At 42.0% G+C, this 20,526-nt stretch overlaps 1 protein-coding gene across 6 annotated transcripts in view; it reads left to right on the forward strand.

Annotated features, from left to right (window-relative positions):
- The window catches only part of LOC129822075 (A-kinase anchor protein SPHKAP-like), a 440,116-nt gene that overhangs the window by 87,794 nt on the left and 331,796 nt on the right, over positions 1–20,526 (forward strand). For all 6 annotated transcript variants that reach the window (XM_055879961.1, XM_055879964.1, XM_055879967.1 and 3 more), the window contains one exon: positions 10,337–10,435. In XM_055879961.1, the coding sequence (XP_055735936.1) occupies positions 10,392–10,435 (44 nt within the window). In that variant the 5' untranslated portion in view covers positions 10,337–10,391. The remainder of the gene's footprint in view (positions 1–10,336; positions 10,436–20,526) is intronic.

Genomic DNA, 20,526 nt, shown 5'->3' on the forward strand with positions numbered 1-20,526 from the left:
TGAGGTTTGTAGGTTATCAACTCATCACCTATTGAATACACAGTGGGATATGGGTCAGTTTGTACTTCCTACGGCTTCCACTAGATGTCAACAGTCTGTAGAACCTTGTCTGATGCTTCGACTGGGAAGTGGGGCCGAAGGAGACGGGAATGAGTAAGGTCTACCATGAGCTGACCATACTCTGACCATGCGCGTTCACATGAGAGGGAGCTCTGTTCCATCGCACTTCTGAAGACAATGGAATTCTCCGGTTGGAACATTATTGAAGATTTATGTTAAAAACATCCTAAAGATTGATTCAATACATCGTTTGACATGTTTCTACTGACTGTTACGGAACTTTTTGACATTTCGTCTGCTTTTAGTGAACGCGCTTCCTGACATTGGATTTGTTTACCAAACACGTTTACCAAACACGCTTATTGAATATTGTGTTTTTGCCGTAAAGCTTTTTTGAAATCTGACACAGCGGTTGTTAAGAACAAGTGTATCTTTAATTCTATGTAAAACATGTATCTTTCATCAAAGTTTATGATGATTATTTCTGTTATTTGTTGTGGCTCTGCAATTTCTACGGATACTTTGGAGGCATTTCTGAACATGGCGCCAATGTAAACTGAGTTTTTTGGATATAAATATGAACTTAATCGAACAAGACATATATGTATTGTGTAACATGAAGTCCTATGAGTGTCATCTGATGAAGATCATCAAAGGTTAATGATTCATTTTATCTCTATTTGTGCTTTTTGTGACTCCTGTCTTTGGCTGGAAAAATGGCTGTGTTATTCTGTGATTTTGCGGTGACCTAACATAATCGTTTTTGGTGCTTTCGCTGTAAAGCCTTTTTGAAATCGGACACTGTAGTGGGATTAACAAGAAGTGTATCTTTAAAATGGTGTGAAATACTTGTATGCTTGAGGAATTTTAATTATGAGATTTGGCGCCCTGCACTTTCACTGGCTGTTGTCATATCGATCCCATTAACGGGATTACAGCCATGAGAAGTTTTAAGAAAAGGTACCTCTCCCCCCATACCTTGGTTCCCTTGCCTATGATGTAGTTATTGCGCTTACTTTTGAGAGTCTTGTGATCGTTTAGATTTGCATTCATTTGCATAAAATAACATGGGTTTCAATAAGCTTCTCTAGATCTATCAATCCTTCCTTGTTCATTCATCTATCCATCTATCCATCTATCTATTTATCCATCTATCTATCTATCCATCCATCTATCCATTCATCCATCCAACTATTGCTAATTCATCCATCTATCCAACCAACCTTATTTATCCATCCAACCTTTCAGCTGAAGCAAGCCCACACATTTTCTGTGGAATATACAGTAGGTGTTGGCATGCCTGGAGCTGTCCATGGTAACTGATCATGGCTATTGCCAAGCAGAACCCTAGAACTGTACTGTCGGTTCCTAAAGAGTGGTAGCCAGATTGTGGAAGTAGAGAGTGCAGTATGGAGACATTTTTAGAATGAACTTGGCGGGATTGTGACACTGTATCTGCCTCTCTGCTGCTTCTGTTGATCTGTAATTGAGCTTGCCCAAATAACAGGGCAGCCTGTCTTTCTGTCTTTCTGTCTTTCTGTGTGGGTGGTGTAAATGGGTTACAGTCAGTCTGTACGAATAAAATAATTTTGTTCAGCAGATAAAATATGTACATAATGGAGGATTCAGCCAGCAGACTGTTAGATTGTCTTATGAACAGAGAAGGGAATAGGCTGGAACAGAAACAGAGAGGAAGAGAGGAACAGGAAGAGAGGAACAGAAACAGAGGAAGAGATGAACAGAAACAGAGGAAGAGAGGAACAGAAACAGAGGAACAGAAACAGAGGAAGAGAGGAACAGAAACAGAGGAAGAGAGGAACAGAAACAGAGGAAGAGATGAACAGAAACAGAGGAAGAGAGGAACAGAAACAGAGGAAGAGATGAACAGAAACAGAGGAAGAGAGGAACAGAAACAGAGGAAGAGAGGAACAGAAACAGAGAGGAAGAGAGGAACAGAAACAGAGGAAGAGAGGAACAGAAACAGAGGAAGAGAGGAACAGAAACAGAGAGGAAGAGAGGAACATAAACAGAGAGGAAGAGAGGAACAGAAACAGAGAGTAAGAGAGAGGAAGAAGGATATAAACAGGAAGAGAGGAACAGAAACAGAGAGGAAGAGAGGAACAGAAACAGAGAGGAAGAGAGGAACAGAAACAGAGGAAGAGAGGAACATAAACAGAGAGGAATAGGTATAGAAATAGAGGAGAAAAAAGAGAGTGAGGGAGAAAGGGAGAGGGATGAAAGAGAAAGGCAGAGGGAGGGAGACAGGGAAAGTGGGGGAGAGAGAAGAGAAAGAGAGAGAGGGAAGGAGAGAGGGAGAGAGAGGGGGAAAGAGGGGGGAGAAAGGGAGATACATATTTAGAAGAGGAGAAAAAGGAGAGGGGCAGAAAGAGGGTGTCAAAGTTAATGAAGACAGAATGCGTGGATTTGTATTTATATTTTTCACATTTAGCATATTTCTCTCTCTTCCCTTTGTCTTAGTTCAGCAGTGTTTCAACTCTTGAGCAAAGGACTCTGACGTATTGAGACACAGAGCGGTTTGAGCAGTGTACTGAGAAACTCAACGTTGCTTAAGGTCAAATGCAGCAAAAAATGGAAAGTATTGCTTTAACACAGTTTCTTAGGAGCAGTGAGTGAAAGATACCAACTTGTCACTCGCTATATTTCACACACACATACACACACACACACACACACACACAAACACACACATACAAACACACACACACACACACAAACACACACACACACACACACACACACACACACACACACACACACACACACACACACACACACACACACACACACACACACACACACACACACACACACACACACACACACACACACACACACACACACACACACACACACACACACAAAAATGTCAAAGTTCTTTGCATGCATTCACACAGAAAGCACCTTATTTTCCAAACAGCTAGGCTGCCCATAACAGATGAAACAGAGCAATACCTAGCCGATTGCTTTGCTTAAGTCTTAGGAAAGCCTGCAATCTGGAGTCCACGTAGGCCTACTGTAAGCCTATGTACGTGGCTGAGAATATCAGTGGTACTAACCTGCACCTATATCCGAGGCTTCCCAAGAGTGATATGAGGGGCTGGTATTTAATGGCAAGAACTGGTAACTGATAAGTTAGAGAAGTTACTACCTTTTAGGGTAAAAGTACTCAGGGGGGAAGTACCTTTTAGGAAATAGTGCCTGTAATCCAGTACAGAAATTGGGATGGAAGAGTCCATTAAACAGTCTCAGAATGAGACATAAGACTTTAAAGAGCTAGTGTAACCTGAACGGTATACTTAAGCTAACTTTCTTCAAGGAAAGAAGGAGAAGACAATGAGAGCACAGCCTCCACAACTCAAGGAAGAGCAAACAGCGGAAGCAACAAGGGACACAACCTCAAGGAGCAGCCCAAGGAACCATCCAACTCAGAGGAGAGGAAGAGAGCAACAAGTTACAGCCCTTTGTTCTCCTCCATGAGCCACGGATCAAAGACTCTGCCCACAGACTGAGTTATAACACTCACATGTTCAGATATCTTGAGGTCTTTTCTTATCTTTCACTCTAATCACTCCCTTTTTCTATGATCATTCTCATTATGTCTGTAAATGTTATGATTAGTGTAGTTAACTGTTGATGGTATAAAATAATTGTGCTTGTCTTTTATTTTGGTGAAGTAGTCTCCAATTGATTCTCAAATAATTCATACCTTCAGAAAAATCAGTTATTACTATTGTTCTAATTTTTGTCTGATATAGTTAGTTCTCAAATAATTCACAAGGCAGATCTTCTTAGAATAACATTTTTGTCCAATACTGGACTGGTGTCCCATTTGAGTAATTTCACAGTAATAAGTGTGCACACTACTCTACACTCCTCTATAAATCCAGATGGAGGGAGTCTCCAGCTAGCTCCCTAATTGTCAGACACACCGAAAAATCTGACTGCCAATAGGTGCTTAACTTTTTGTTGTTCCCATAGAACAGTTTTACATCCAATTTGCTTCGTTTAAATACTGCAGGCCACAAGACGACAGTAGCTTGTTTGGCTTGTGCCTGCTGTAGCCAATGTAAGCTAACTAGCAAGATGTGCTTTTGTTGCTAGCTAGGTAGAATTTGTAGAAAGCCCTTGTTGATACTAACCAGATGGCCACAACTAGATAACCAGCGTAGCTAGCAACATTATCACAATGGATTCATTTTTGAATGAAGCAGCTGCCTGTTAGCTTTCGAGAATTTGTGGAGTAGCTAGCTAGCTATGTTTTGCTAAATGGCAATGCTAACCAATCAAGCTAACATTAGCCAGCAAGCAAACCTGGCCCTGACAGTATGGGATAACAGAGATTTCAGAAAATGATTTATTCTTCATCTTGCTAGATAGCAAGCTTGGTAAAGTATTTAGTGGTGTGTGCATTGTGCTGCACTTACCACCCCATTCATTTCATATGAAGTGTGTGTGACTGCCTGACTCAGTTAGCAAGCTAACGTTAGCTAGCTACCTAATGAGCAGGTGCATATTATCAAACTGAACCTAACAAAGAAATCCTTCTTCAAGCACAAAACTCCTTAGCTAGCTGTAAAATATGTATGTCACTTCTGTTGGCTCCCCCACGCGGAGATTTGTGCTCTCTGATTGTCTTAAAGCCAAGTATTTGGCCAATGACGAGCATTGCAATTCTACATGTAGAGACAGCAGGTTCGTCTGTAAACAGCTCGGTACACAGCAGGGAAGTTTTTTGTTCTAGCAAGAGAAGGAACGTCCTCCTACTGTGCTAAGTACCTATCGGCAGTCAGATGTCTTGGTGTGTCTGTACCATAACTGTTGTGTTGTCACTGTTGAGCATGTTCAACAGATGGTTCAGTCTGGTAGCAGTGTAAATCCATTCGACATTCTGGACACCCAAGTCCCCCTCTTTTCAGCTTAGAAACACACACATGTGCATGCATGCTCACACACAATGTAGGCACTGAACCAGAGGCTAATTTCAATTCACCCTCATACCTCCCATTGTGTCACTGCGCTCTGATGCCCACTTGTTACTTGACATGACTTGACCTGTCATCATCACATGTCCTGAATGACCGAGTACACATGAAGGGAGATTAAGGAGCATGCAGCTGAATCACACTCTCCCTTCTTTCATATCTATCTCACTCCCTCTTTTCCCACGTTGCTCCCTCTCTTTCTCTCTCTTTCTCTCAGTGTATCTCTCTCTCTCTCTCTCTCTTAGTTTATCTCCCCCTCTTCTTATCATTCTCTCTACCTTTTAACCCTCTACCCACCTGTTTTGAGCTCCATACTTTTAGCAAAAAATACATTTATAAAAAAAAAACAGATTTTTGTTTTGTTTTGGGGTTACCTGTTTTGGCATTTATATGTGTCACACATCAGTTTGCAAACAATGTAAAAAATATGTGAAAAACAATACTTGAGTTAATAAAGCTGCATACAAACATGGTCTCTTTTTTGCTTTCTTGATTAAGGCAGCTCCAAAATGCAGGTGTTTCAGCCTACTGCAGCTCAGTGCTTTCTGTGGTGGGGCAGCCAGTGGAACATACGTAGCGGTAGGTGTTGGTAATGTTCTCTAGTTGGCTCAGTGTTCTGTCACTCATGGGGACACTATGTACCGCCAAATCTGTGGGTAGAGCTTGAAAATTCAAGCCCCTTGGGTGCTGCCCTAGAGTTACATTAGAAGTAACCATTAAAGGCAGCTCAAGGTCAATGATCACAGACAAAATCATGTCAAATCACGTTATATCTACAGTAGCTTTGATTGGACTGATCATGTCAACATCATACTTTAAAAATCTTAGCTAGCAGTCATCATCATGAATCAAGTCGACAATCTACTGGCAAATTTTTTTTAATCCTTGTCATATGAAGAGAAATAATGAAGAGAAATTACAGATAAAACATATCGGTGCTCATCTGCCATTGGACATAAACATTACACAACAGGTTGGAAACAGGAAATTCAACAATGAGTGTTTTGGAAGGAATCAGTGGCTAACTGCAAGCATTGCAAAGCAATCACAAGCCTGCTATTCAGCGGCTTGTGGTCCCAAATCTGGGTTTAAGGGTCTCTTTTCCAAGCTTAAAATTATAAGCATTCAACATTGGCCATGCTCAAAATAACCGTTAACTTGGACCTGGGAAATCTGACTTCAGTGAGTTCAAGACAACTTGGAACTCGGGGCAAAAACTAGCTCCGACTGGGAAAATAAGTTTTGAACGGTCATCCAACTCGGAATTGTAACTCGGGAACTCAGGACTCTTTCTAGAGCTATGACCTGAAGATCACTGACGCCATCATGATTCGACGTTGTTTTTTTCAGAGTTCCCAGTTGTCTTGAAATCACCATAAATCCAGAGAATGCCAGACTTTGGTGACAAAGTTTGATGACAAAATTTGCCCATGAAGTACCGCCGCGACACCTTCTTGCTCAAGTGAGTCCAAGCATGTCTTGTATGCTGCTGCATAAATTATGTGATATGTATACTGTAGCTATGAAAGTAATACTAAGTGTATGTTGTGTAGTAAGCTGTTAGTAGCCCATGTGCCTCACCCAAATAATTTTGTCTATTTCCCCTTCCTAATTTTGCCTACTGTTCTGACTTGGTGGTGCAGATGTAGTGCACATGTAGCCTATAACCTGTTGTAGAGAAATGTAATCATTGAATATTGTAAGACCTTTCATTGTATGCTTATATGCCCCCTTTATCTAAACACATCTTAACAGGAAATCAAGATATAACAGAACGAGCCCAAGTAACAATCCAGAGTAGAGAGTAAAAATTTGAGTGAGCATGTGTCAAAATCTAGAATATAAATACATGGTGTGTATAGACAGTATATAATTTGGAAAGAAAATGGTATGTACAGTAGTAGCTATATTAGGATGAGCTATGTCGAGAATACAGTATTATCATACACAGTGATATAACAGTACAGAAACAGAATATGAGGTGACCAGCGTTCAATGACTATATAGATGTGGCATTAGTCTCAAGGTGCAGGGCAGAGTGCCAGGTATGTAGCTAGCTAGTGATGTCTGGTCAACAGTCTGATGGACAGGAGAGCTGTTTCTCAGTCTCTCGGTCTTGGCTTTTATGCACCTATACCATCTCTGTCTGCTAGATGGTAGCAGAGTGAACAGACCATAACTTTGTTGGCTGAAGTCCCTGATGATCGTCTTTGCTTTTCTTTGACACCAGTGCAGTAAACGTCCTGGAGGGCATGCAGCGTGCCCTCTGTGATACGTCGGGCTGACTACACCACCATCTGGAGAGCCATGTGGTTGAGGGCGGTGCAGTTGCCGTACCAAGCTGTGATGCAGCCTGACAGAATGGTGCATCTGTAGAAGTTTGTGAGGGTCTTAGGGGCCATGTCGGCCAGGTTGTAGAGGCGCTGTTGTGCCTTCTTCACCACGGTGTCGGTGTGGCGGGACCATTTCAGGTCCTCTGTGATGTGCACGCCAAGGAAATTGAAGGTTTTGACCCTCTCCACTGTGCCTTCATCCCCATGTGGATGAGGGCACACTCCCTCTTCTGTCTCCTGTAGTCCACAATCAGCTCCTTAGCCAGGGCATTAACCTCCTCCCTGTAGGCTGTCTCGTCATTGTTGGTAATCAGGCCTGACCCTGTCATGTCATCAGCAAACTTAATGATTGAGTTGGAGTCGTGTGTAGCCACACATTCATGGGTGAACAGGGAGTACAGAAGGGGGCTGAGCACACACCCTTGGGGGGCCCCACTATTGAGGATCAGCGTGGCGGCAGTGTTGTTGCCTACCCTCACCACCTATGGTCGGCCCATCAGGATGTCTAGGACCAAGTTGCACAGGGAGGAGTTCAGACCCAGGGCCCCTGAACAGTGGATCTGTTGTGGCAAGATGGAAGGGGTATGGTCCTAGACTCTCAAAGCACTACATGGTGACAGAGGTGAGTGTTACGGGGGGAAAGTCATTTAGTTCAGTTACCTTAACTTACTTGGGTACAGGAGCAATGGTTGACGTCTTGAAGCAAGTGAGGACAACAGCACTGGATAGGGAAAGGTTCAATATGTCCATAAACACTCAAGCCAGCTGGTCTGCACATGCACTGAGGATGTGGATTGGCATGCTCTCTTGAGAGGGTTAACTCGCTTGAAAGTCTACATTATTCTTAGAGGGGACCCGGAACATATCTTGTAGCATGGATTCTGATTGGTCAGACCAATGTTGAACAGACCTTACCACGGACGCTTCCAGCTTTATTTTCTGAATATAGGCGGGAAGGAGCAGAATGGAGGCATGATCTGATTTGCCAAAAGGGGGGGGGGGGGGGATTATAGCCTACTCAGAAGGGAGAATAACAATGGTCAAGCATCTTATCTCCAAATATAATAGAGGCAACGTGTTGGTGGAATTTCGGGACAAATTTCCTTAGATTTACTTTGTTATTTAAAGTCCCTAGCTACAACAAATGCAGCCTCAGAATATGCGGTTTCCAGCATACTCAAAGTCCCGTGTTGATGCACACAGGGGAGACGACAAGGGGCCAATAAGGGATCAGTTGATGAGAAATTTAGATAATGCTATTTACACTCCGGGTGGCGTGTATTGGAGAGAAAAGGAGAGGATAGTAGAGTAGAAAGAAGAGGGAGAAAATCTGCAACTAAGATGATCGCTGTTACCAGAAAAACCTTTTGTCAGTGTTTGTATATCAGCTCCCTTAAGAGAGCGACTGAAAGCAATCAGTGGTTGGATTGGACCTCAAACCATAGACAATTTTTTAAGCGAGTCCTCTCCTCCTCAGTATCCATCAGACAGGTTGTGACCCCATCTCTGTGTTGGAGGAAGCCATAATAAAGTAATCACTGTGTGCCGTGACCTCATTAATATGTGTCTTATTACTTGGTCATTGTGCATGGCAACCTCATTACATGTGTGGTGACTTCTTCATTGTGCACAGTGACTGTTTGCATCTGAATGATAGGCTGAGGAGCTGTATGTCTAATGAGTTTAATCGTTGTACTGTGCCATTGCTATGCACTTTTACCAACTTTATGCCATTTAACAGACCTTTTTATCTAAACAAATTACAGTCATGCGTGCACACATTTTTACATATGGGTGGTAACAGGAATCAAACCCACTTTCCTGGCATGCCAAGCACCATACTCTACTAGCTGAGCTAGGCTTAGGCTATGTTTACCATGGAAATACTGTGGATTGCTATGATCCACTTCTTGATGTCACCTGTTAAATCCAATTCAATCAGTGTAGATGAAGGGGAGGAGACAGGTTAAAGAAGGATTTTTAAGCCTTGAGACAAATGAGACATGGATTGTGTATGTGTGTCATTTAGAGTTTGAATGGGCAAGACAACATATTGAAGTGCCTTTGAACGGTGTATGGCAGTAGGTGCCAGGCACACTGGTTAAAATGTGTCAAGAACTGCAATACTGCTGGCTTTTCCACGCTCAACAGTTTCCCATGTGTATCAAGAATGGTCCACTACCAACTTGACACAACTGTGGGAAGCATTGGAGTCAATATGCATCCCTGTGGAACGCTTTTGACATCTTGTAGAGTCCATGCCCCGATGAATTGAGGCTGTTCTGAGGGCAAATATTCTCAATATTAGGAAGGTGTTCCTAATGTAGTGTAAACTCAGTGTCTGTGGATGTAAATTGTTTCCAAATTAAAAGTCACACAAGTAATGTGTGTGTTATTACCCACTCTGCGGGAGTGCGTTGGGGCTGGTGGGTGATTCACAGGGCATAATAACAGGGCAACATATAGCAGACTAAAATGCTCTTGCCATGAGGCACACACATACACACACACACACACACGCACACACACACACACACACACACACTGGATTGAGAGAAGACTTGGCTCATGTCAATGTGTGAGAAAGCTAGACGTGGTCAAGCGTGTAAGAGAGCTGGGCTGATATAAGATGGTGCGTGTGTGTGTGTGTGTGTGTATGTGTGTGTTGTAGATGACAATGTCTTCTCACTTCCCAAGTTCCTATACCCATAATGCCACAGCAAAACACCTGCCATATGACGCAAGGGAAAACCACTGTGCTGTGGAAGAGAGGTGAAGGCAGCTTCTACTGTTGCCTTCATCTATAGCAGTTGCTCTGTGTGTTCATGAGCATGTGTGTGTTTGTGTGTGTGTGTGTCTGTGAAATATAGATGTACACAAACACTATCATCCACCATTCAATTGTATTTTATATTTACATTTTTATATTTTCCTTTGCAGGCAGAAGGCAGCCCACCAGAAGATAGAGGAGAGTAAGGAGGACAAGAACTAAGAGATGCTATCGTCACTCTTCACTGTGCTCAGAAACTTCACTGAGAGGTAAGGGAAACACTCTAGGCCATCTTTGTGATCTGCGCAACTGTGTGGGTGTGGATGACCGTTTGCATTGTGGGATTCAGTGGATTTGATATGTTCCAAAGTATCCAGAACACAACCTTTAAGGTGAACAGCTTAGAAAGTTGTGGGTGGTGTTCAGTAGGCCAACTTCCCCACCGCACCACATGGTGGAGTACTTTCTAGGTCCACCTATGGCAACAACATCGCTCTCTGGGCTAGATTCAGTCAGATCAAGCGTTAAACTGCCATAGTTGAGACCTGCATAGTGCTGCTCCTGTGATCATTGTCCCATAAGCCACACCCGTCCCAGTCACGTTATAAGTTCAGAACAAGAAAGTAGGCTATATGGAAATAATGACGGTCAAATTGAAAATCAAGGCTTCACAGGATTTATCTCAAAGCCACTCCGTGCCGCCAATGGCAATGTCAACTTAAGTATCATGCCGGGAGCCATTGTGGATTTGACCATTTTAACGCAGTTCTACCATCAAAACATCAGCTGTGCGGATTTCTGCTAAAGCGGATCTGATTGAACCGGGGCCTAAATTGCCTCCATTCATCATGGACTAGGCAAGGCTACTTCAGGGAGGGAGGGAGAGAGGGAGGGAGGAAGGAGGTAGAGAGCCAGAGAGTGAGAGAGAGCCAGGGAGAGAGAGATGAAAATGATAAGGCCAGCACTTCTCTGTGCTGAGGCAGAGGTCATAAAATGCAAATGGCTGACTGTCTGCCTGCCTACCTGCTGTACCTGCTGACTGAGCACACAACTCCCCAGACCCAGACCTAGACCAAGACAAAGACAGGACTAAGGCTGTTGAGGAGGAAGGAAGACTGTAGTTGTTGTGGGCAGGTGTAAGCGGCACCGACGATGGCACTGATGCCAGTCTGTTCTGGATCATTGGGTGATGGGATGTGAGTATATCTCACCACCTTAGGGAAACAGGAGAAGCACACCAGACAGGTGTGGTGATGATACTGTTGGCTAACCCACAAAGGGGAAAGGGTCATATCCGGAGATATCTTTGACTCGAAAATATACAGATATCATTTCCTTTGTTCCAATATCGACTCATTGAATATCCGATTTTGGAGGTCAAACACAGGTTACTGAGTTATTTTACATTATTTGGATTAATGACAAACCCCTGCTATTTGATGAGTATCTGTTGTCTGATCATTTCTGCTGTCATTAGGTGCCCTATGATCTTAACCAATGATGGTGTAAAGGTCCCTTTCTCCCTGATTGTGACGTGTGTGATGTATGAGCCGCTTCATGTCTGACAGGAAACATTAGCATCAATGTTTGTAGCGTGAGATCCAAGGGAACCGGTACCAACTGCAGCGCCCTGTCCCTGCACCCCCAGCCGTGTGGAGGGAGGGGAGATAAACATGTGGAGGAGGGGGGTTGTGGATGAGAGGAGCCAGGGGAGAGGGCTGCCTGACGGGATAGGCAAGTGGGGTGTTTGGGGGAAGAGGGGCCTAGTTAGAAGGGGCCAGGGGGGTTTGTGTTTTTTTTTAAATTGTCAGTTAAAAAATATATATATGTCAGTAAAAAAAAATTGTCAGTTAAGTCAGTTAAGAACAAATTCTTATTTACAATGACGGCCTACCAAAAGCCAAAATGCCTCTTGCGGTGACTGGGGCCTGGGATTAAAAATAAAAAATAAATACAATATAAATACAGGACAAAACACACATCACAACAAGAGAGACAACACAACACTACATAAAGAGAGACCTAAGACAACAACATAGCAAGGCAGCAACACATGACAACACAGCATGGTAGCAACACAACATAATAACAACATGGTAGCAACACAACATGGTAGTAGCACACAACATGGTACAAACATTGTTGGGCACAGACAACAGCACAATGGGCAAGAAGGTAGAGACAATAATACATCACACAAAGCAGCCACAACTGTCAGTGAGAGTGTCCATGATTGAGTCTTTAGAATGAAGAGATTGGGATAAAACTGTCCAGTTTGAGTGCAGGTGTGTAATCAGTGTGCTGGAGGCGTGATGGGGGATGGTTGCAGTAATTAGGAGAAAATGTGACTGGCTACACTGGGCTCCCACTCAGCACCAGCTGTAAGTCAAAGCTTGTCCTCTCTATCTCTATTTCTTATCTCTATTTTACTCTCTCCTCTCTTTCCTTCTCTATCTCTCTCTCTCTCGATTTTGCCTTCTCTCTCTCCTGCGTCTTTCAGTCTCACTCCTTTGTCCTCTGCCTTTCACCCTCTCTCATCAGAGAACTGAAACCGTAAGGTTTTATTTTTATATCTGTCTAGACTGTCATTGATTGAGGTTGTAATGTCTTGTAAAGTTATATTGGATTTACATGTCGGGTAATGGGATGAGTGTGTCTGTGTATAGGTACCAACACTGGCGCTTCACTTTGGTCCGTCTCTGAAGTAAGCTCCGCTAGGCTCATATCGCAGTTGATGCTTGGACACACACACACACACACACACACACACACACACACACACACACACACACACACACACACACACACACACACACACACACACACACACACACACACACACACACACACACACACACACACACACACACACACACACACACACACACACACACACAAACATGTCCTGCCCCCATCCCTCCACATACACACTCTCCCTAGCAGATGCTTAATAGTTTTGATCTGATAAAGGACAGTCCATATCTCCATTGAAGGAGACAGTTTGTGTTGCTTGACCAGCACAGACAACAGGATGCCTGGGGAGCCCTGGCTCTGGACATCTGCTCCCGGCACACAGCACACTGTCTCTGACTCACACACTGATCCTCAGTAGCAGGTAGAGCTGCTGTTTACAGTTTTTTTTAATTGCTAACATGCTTTGGTCAAAACTGAAGTCACATTATCAAAACTCTTCACACATTCAGCAAAACAGAAGTGTATGTGGACCAAACTGTGAATCATTTTTCATTGCTTTCACACAAAATACATTCAATGACCACATTCTCTGAAATCCATGAACTCTTTTCTCATTCATACTCCACCACCTGTTAAACTATATATTTGCAGCACATGTTTCCAAATGCTAACACACTGTTTCCAAAACTGTTAAAAACACATTCAAAACAGAATGATGGAAAATGTTGTGCATTTCTGCAGTAACCAGATTGAAACATATAGAAAACCTCAGCAGAATATTTAATCATTCTAAACACAGCTGATTGCAATTTCAGCTGAAAGCCTTCCCAAGTGTCCTGTTTTTAGTCTCGTTACCAAACAGTCAAAAGAGGACGGGTTCGGAATGATTTAGTTTGGAAACATGGATCAAGGAAGACAGGTTGGTGGGGGGAGAAGAGTGGCAGGGAGAGGGAGAATGTGTGAAGGACAACGGAGAGGAAGGCAGGTTGGTGGGGAAAGAAGAGTGGCAGGGAGAGGGAGAATGTGTGGAGGACAACGGAGAGGAAGGCAGGTTGGTGGGGAAAGAAGAGTGGCAGGGAGAGGGAGAATGTGTGGAGGACAACGGAGAGGAAGACAGGTTGGTGGGGAAAGAAGATTGGCAGGGAGAGGGAGAATGCGTGGAGGACAAAGGAGAGGAAGACAGGTTGATGGGGAAAGAAGAGTGGCAGGGAGAGGGAGAATGCATGGAGGAAAACGGAGAGGAAGACAGGTTGGTAGGGAAAGAAGAGTGGCAGGGAGAGGGAGAATGCGTGGAGGACAACGGAGAGGAAGACCAAGAACGGTGGTCTCTGATGAGATAAGGGCCACTATTATTGACTATCTTGTAAACTATGGTCTCTCTTTGAGAGTGGCCGGTTTAAGGGTGCAACCAAATCTGCAGCGCTCAACAGTTGCAACAATAGTACGAATGTGCATCCTTCAATGAGATTTGAACTACATATTACAGTGCAATACAGTATGTTCACATTTTTACATGTACTGACATTTTGAAATATATAGATTTTTTGGTGTTTTTCAGTAGGATCCAAAGGTTGCCTCCCACAGGAGGGAGAGGCAGAATATTATCAGATGTGCAAGAAATTGCCATTGTTGACATTGTAATTGGCAACAATGCAATGAAACTGCGGGAAATTCGGGACAGAGTGCTGGCAGACAATATCACTTTTGGGAATGTGAATACAGTCAGCACAACGACAGCTGCCAGAGTCCTAGAGAAACATTAAATAAGGATGAAGCAGTTGTACCCTTTGAGAGAAACGGTGAAGTCCGGTATCCAAATGTAAGATGTCTGTTCAATAACCAAACAGGGTACTTACACAGCTATGCATAATGTAAAGTACTGTAAAACTGTGGATTTACTGTATTTTAGAGAGTAATGGAGATGGAAGCCAGGCAAACTGCGCCTACATTCATCTTTGTGGGTGAAGCTGGATTCAACCTGTCAAAAACACGCCGCAGGGGAAGAAATGTGATTGGACAGAGAGCAACCGTGGATGTCCCAGGCCAGAGAGGAGTTAACATCACAATGTGTGCAACACTGTCCAGTGATGGTTTGCTGTTACACAAACCACTCATTGGCCCCTACAATACAGGTGTTCATTTCTTTTCTGCATGACCTGCATAATCGACTTGTGCCAGCGGAGGAGAGGGGCAAGAAACTCCCCTACCTTCGTTGTTGTGTGGGATAATGTGGCACCACTCTGCTGCAGTCACAGACTGGTTTACTACACATCCCAGGATGTCAGTACTATTCCTGCCTCCATACTCCCCCTTCCTAAACCCCATAGGAGTTTTTCTCTGCGTGGAGGTGGAAGGTTTATGACCACCATCCACATGTCCTTACTGGATGCCATGAATGCGTTGTGTGGAGACACTCCTCCTGAAGACTGCCAGGGTGTGGAGACACTTCTCCCGAAGACTGCCAGGGTGTGGGGACACTTCTCCTGAAGACTGCCAGGGTGTGGAGACACTTCTCCTGAAGACTGCCAGGGTTGGATTAGACATTCCAGAAGATACTTTCCAAGATGCATCGCCAGAGAAGACATAAGATGTGATGTTGATGAGAACTTATGGCCAAATGCAGGAGGGGGAGAACTAGAACCCTCACAGTACTGTACAGTATGAGTGATTATACTATACATGTTGATGAGACCTAGAACCCTCGCAGTACTGTACAGTATGAGTGATTATACTATACATGTTGCTGAGACCTAGAACCCTCGCAGTACTGTACAGTATGAGTGATTATATTATACATGTTGATGAGAACTAGAACCCTCACAGTACTGTACAGTATGAGTGATTATACTATACATGTTGATGAGACCTAGAACCCTCACAGTACTGTACAGTATGAGTGATTATACTATACATGTTGATGAGAATTAGAACCCTCACAGTACTGTACAGTATGAGTGATTATACTATACATGTTGATGAGACCTAGAACCCTCACAGTACTGTACAGTATGAGTGATTATACTATACATATTGATGAGAACCAGAACCCTCACAGTACTGTACAGTATGAGTGATTATACTATACATGTTGATGAGAACCAGAACCCTCACAGTACTGTACAGTATGAGTGATTATACTATACATGTTGATGAGAACCAGAACCCTCACAGTACTGTACAGTATGAGTGATTATACTATACATGTTGATGAGAACCAGAACCCTCACAGTACTGTACAGTATGAGTGATTATACTATACATGTTGATGAGAACCAGAACCCTCAAAGTACTGTACAGTATGAGTGATTATACTATACATGTTGATGAGAACTATAACCCTCACAGTACTGTACAGTATGAGGGATTATACTATACATGTTGATGAGAACCAGAACCCTCACAGTACTGTACAGTATGAGTGATTATACTATACATGTTGATGAGACCTAGAACCCTCACAGTACTGTACAGTATGAGTGATTATACTATACATGTTGATGAGACCTAGAACCCTCACAGTACTGTACAGTATGAGTGATTATACTATACATGTTGATGAGAACTAGAACCCTCACAGTACTGTACAGTATGAGTGATTATACTATACATGTTGATGAGAACTAGAACCCTCACAGTACTGTACAGTATGAGTGATTATACTATACATGTTGATGAGAATTAGAACCCTCACAGTACTGTACAGTATGAGTGATTATACTATACATGTTGATGAGAATTAGAACCCTCACAGTACTGTACAGTATGAGTGATTATACTATACATGTTGATGAGAATTAGAACCCTCACAGTACTGTACAGTATGAGTGATTATACTATACATGTTGATGAGAATTAGAACCCTCACAGTACTGTACAGTATGAGTGATTATACTATACATGTTGATGAGAATTAGAACCCTCACAGTACTGTACAGTATTAGTGATTATACTATACATGTTGATGAGAATTAGAACCCTCACAGTACTGTACAGTATGAGTGATTATACTATACATGTTGATGAGAATTAGAACCCTCACAGTACTGTACAGTATTAGTGATTATACTATACATGTTGATGAGAATTAGAACCCTCACAGTACTGTACAGTATGAGTGATTATACTATACATGTTGATGAGAACTAGAACCCTCACAGTACTGTACAGTATGAGTGATTATACTATACATGTTGATGAGGATTAGAACCCTCACAGTACTGTACAGTATGAGTGATTATACTATACATGTTGATGAGAATTAGAACCCTCACAGTACTGTACAGTATGAGTGATTATACTATACATGTTGATGAGAATTAGAACCCTCACAGTACTGTACAGTATGAGTGATTATACTATACATGTTGATGAGACCTAGAACCCTCACAGTACTGTACAGTATTAGTGATTATACTATACATGTTGATGAGAACTAGAACCCTCACAGTACTGTACAGTATGAGTGATTATACTATACAAGTTGATGAGAACTAGAACCCTCACAGTACTGTACAGTATGAGTGATTATACTATACATGTTGATGAGTACTAGAACCCTCACAGTACTTTACAGTATGAGTGATTATACTATACATGTTGATGAGAACTAGAACCCTCACAGTACTCTACAGTATGAGTGATTATACTATACATGTTGATGAGAACTAGAACCCTCACAGTACTGTACAGTATGAGTGATTATACTATACATGTTGATGAGAACTAGAACCCTCACAGTACTGTACAGTATGAGTGATTATACTATACATGTTGATGAGACCTAGAACCCTCGCAGTACTGTACAGTATGAGTGATTATACTATACATGTTGCTGAGACCTAGAACCCTCGCAGTACTGTACAGTATGAGTGATTATATTATACATGTTGATGAGAACTAGAACCCTCACAGTACTGTACAGTATGAGTGATTATACTATACATGTTGATGAGACCTAGAACCCTCACAGTACTGTACAGTATGAGTGATTATACTATACATGTTGATGAGAATTAGAACCCTCACAGTACTGTACAGTATGAGTGATTATACTATACATGTTGATGAGACCTAGAACCCTCACAGTACTGTACAGTATGAGTGATTATACTATACATGTTGATGAGAACCAGAACCCTCACAGTACTGTACAGTATGAGTGATTATACTATACATGTTGATGAGAACCAGAACCCTCACAGTACTGTACAGTATGAGTGATTATACTATACATGTTGATGAGAACCAGAACCCTCACAGTACTGTACAGTATGAGTGATTATACTATACATGTTGATGAGAACCAGAACCCTCACAGTACTGTACAGTATGAGTGATTATACTATACATGTTGATGAGAACCAGAACCCTCAAAGTACTGTACAGTATGAGTGATTATACTATACATGTTGATGAGAACTATAACCCTCACAGTACTGTACAGTATGAGGGATTATACTATACATGTTGATGAGAACCAGAACCCTCACAGTACTGTACAGTATGAGTGATTATACTATACATGTTGATGAGACCTAGAACCCTCACAGTACTTTACAGTATGAGTGATTATACTATACATGTTGATGAGAACTAGAACCCTCACAGTACTCTACAGTATGAGTGATTATACTATACATGTTGATGAGAACTAGAACCCTCACAGTACTGTACAGTATGAGTGATTATACTATACATGTTGATGAGAACTAGAACCCTCACAGTACTGTACAGTATGAGTGATTATACTATACATGTTGATGAGAACTAGAACCCTCACAGTACTGTACAGTATGAGTGATTATATTATACATGTTGATGAGAACTAGAACCCTCACAGTACTGTATAGTAAGAGTGATTATACTATACATGTTGATGAGAACTAGAACCCTCACAGTACTGTACAGTATGAGTGATTATACTACACATGTTGATGAGAACTAGAACCCTCACAGTACTGTACAGTATGAGTGATTATACTATACATGTTGATGAGAACTAGAACCCTCACAGTACTGTACAGTATGAGTGATTATACTACACATGTAGATGAGAATTTGAACCCTCACAGTACTGTACAGTATTAGTGATTATACTATACATGTTGTGAGATGTTGTACATGTTGTTGATGTTTTTGTTGCTGTAATTATTTTTGCAGCCCTGGAATTTCAGGAATTAGATTTTTGTTTCAACTTTTTATTTTTCACAAGTAAATTACTATATGCAAAGATATAGAAAAAAATAAAGGCTATTGAAGCAAATTTCTGCATTTCTGATTCATTCTTGTTACATATATTTTAGTACAGTCAATAAAGTGAAAAGGTGCTATTCTTATTCTATAATGAAATAGTGATTTATGTGAAAAATCATTCTAACTACAAAGAGAAAAGTGAATAATTTATGTAAGTTGTTAGTGTGTTTGAGGTCAGTGTGTTATGAGTGACAACGTACGCTTTCTGAGTGAGAACTGTGTCCAGTGTTATGGTCGAACAAGCTTATTTTGAGACATGTATGGAGAGTTTTGGTGGTTTGAGTGAGTTTTGGAGGTGAGAATAACTGTTTGGCCAATATGCATGTTGGTAATGCAGACTGTGTGAAGAGTTTTGAGGAAGTGGCTTCAGTAATTGACCGATGCTTGTTAGCAATTGAAAAAAAACGAACACACTGTTACGCTGGAGCCCAGAGGCAGCAGCCGCCGTGGATGGGTTGAGATGGACTCAACCCTACCTAAAGGGGGAGGAGGGGAGAGGAGAGAAGAGCGGTTAATTGATGTTAGGGAGAGAGCTCACCCTTCTGTCCCACTAGAGCAGGGATCATCAACTACATTCAGCCGAGGGACGGTTTTTCTTCAGCTGATATTCAGGGGGCCGGAACATAATCACAAATCATTTGTAGTCTGCAAATTGATCACAAGAAGCCCAAACAGATACAATATTTGACTACATAATAATTTCAAAACTTGCTTACATTTGTATACCTTCACATATTTCTATTATGCGTGGGAATACTTTGGAACAGATTTCCAAAATTAAAATAACTCTTTTGCTGGTGTTTTTACAGTGTTTTATGTCCAACATTTATTTAAGTTTTTGTTTGCTCCAAAAACTTGGGGGGCCAAATAAAATCACCAAACTGACGAGTTGGGGAACCCTGCAATAGAGCATCAGTCATATGGTGCTGGACAGGATAAACATCCTTTCATTTTAGTTTGATAAGGTTTTGGATGTGTTTGTGGAGAAGACAATATTGTGAGTGTGTGTATGTCTGTGAATGTGTGTGTGTGTGTGTGTGTGCTTGCATGTAGAGAATGTGTCTACATGTGTATTTTATGAATGTTGTCCCATGATCTACACACACATATTGTGGTCTGGCATAATGGTTTTGATTCATTATAGATGAATTCAGTCATGTCATCAGTCATGTCGTATGTGTCAGATCCCATTTCAAACAACAAATAGTTGAAGACTTGCTACCTGGATAGAGAAGGACTCAACTTCCGTCCCAGAATAGATAGGCTAGACCTGTGTGTAGGTTTAAAGGATCTCTCTCTCTCTCTCTCTCTCTCTCTCTCTCTCTCTCTCTCTCTCTCTCTCTCTCTCTCTCTCTCTCTCTCTCTCTCTCTCTCTCTCTCTCTCTCTCTCTCTCTCTCTCTCTCTCTCTCTCTC

Source organism: Salvelinus fontinalis, chromosome 24 (assembly GCF_029448725.1).
Source record: "Salvelinus fontinalis isolate EN_2023a chromosome 24, ASM2944872v1, whole genome shotgun sequence".
Classification (NCBI taxonomy): domain Eukaryota; kingdom Metazoa; phylum Chordata; class Actinopteri; order Salmoniformes; family Salmonidae; genus Salvelinus; species Salvelinus fontinalis.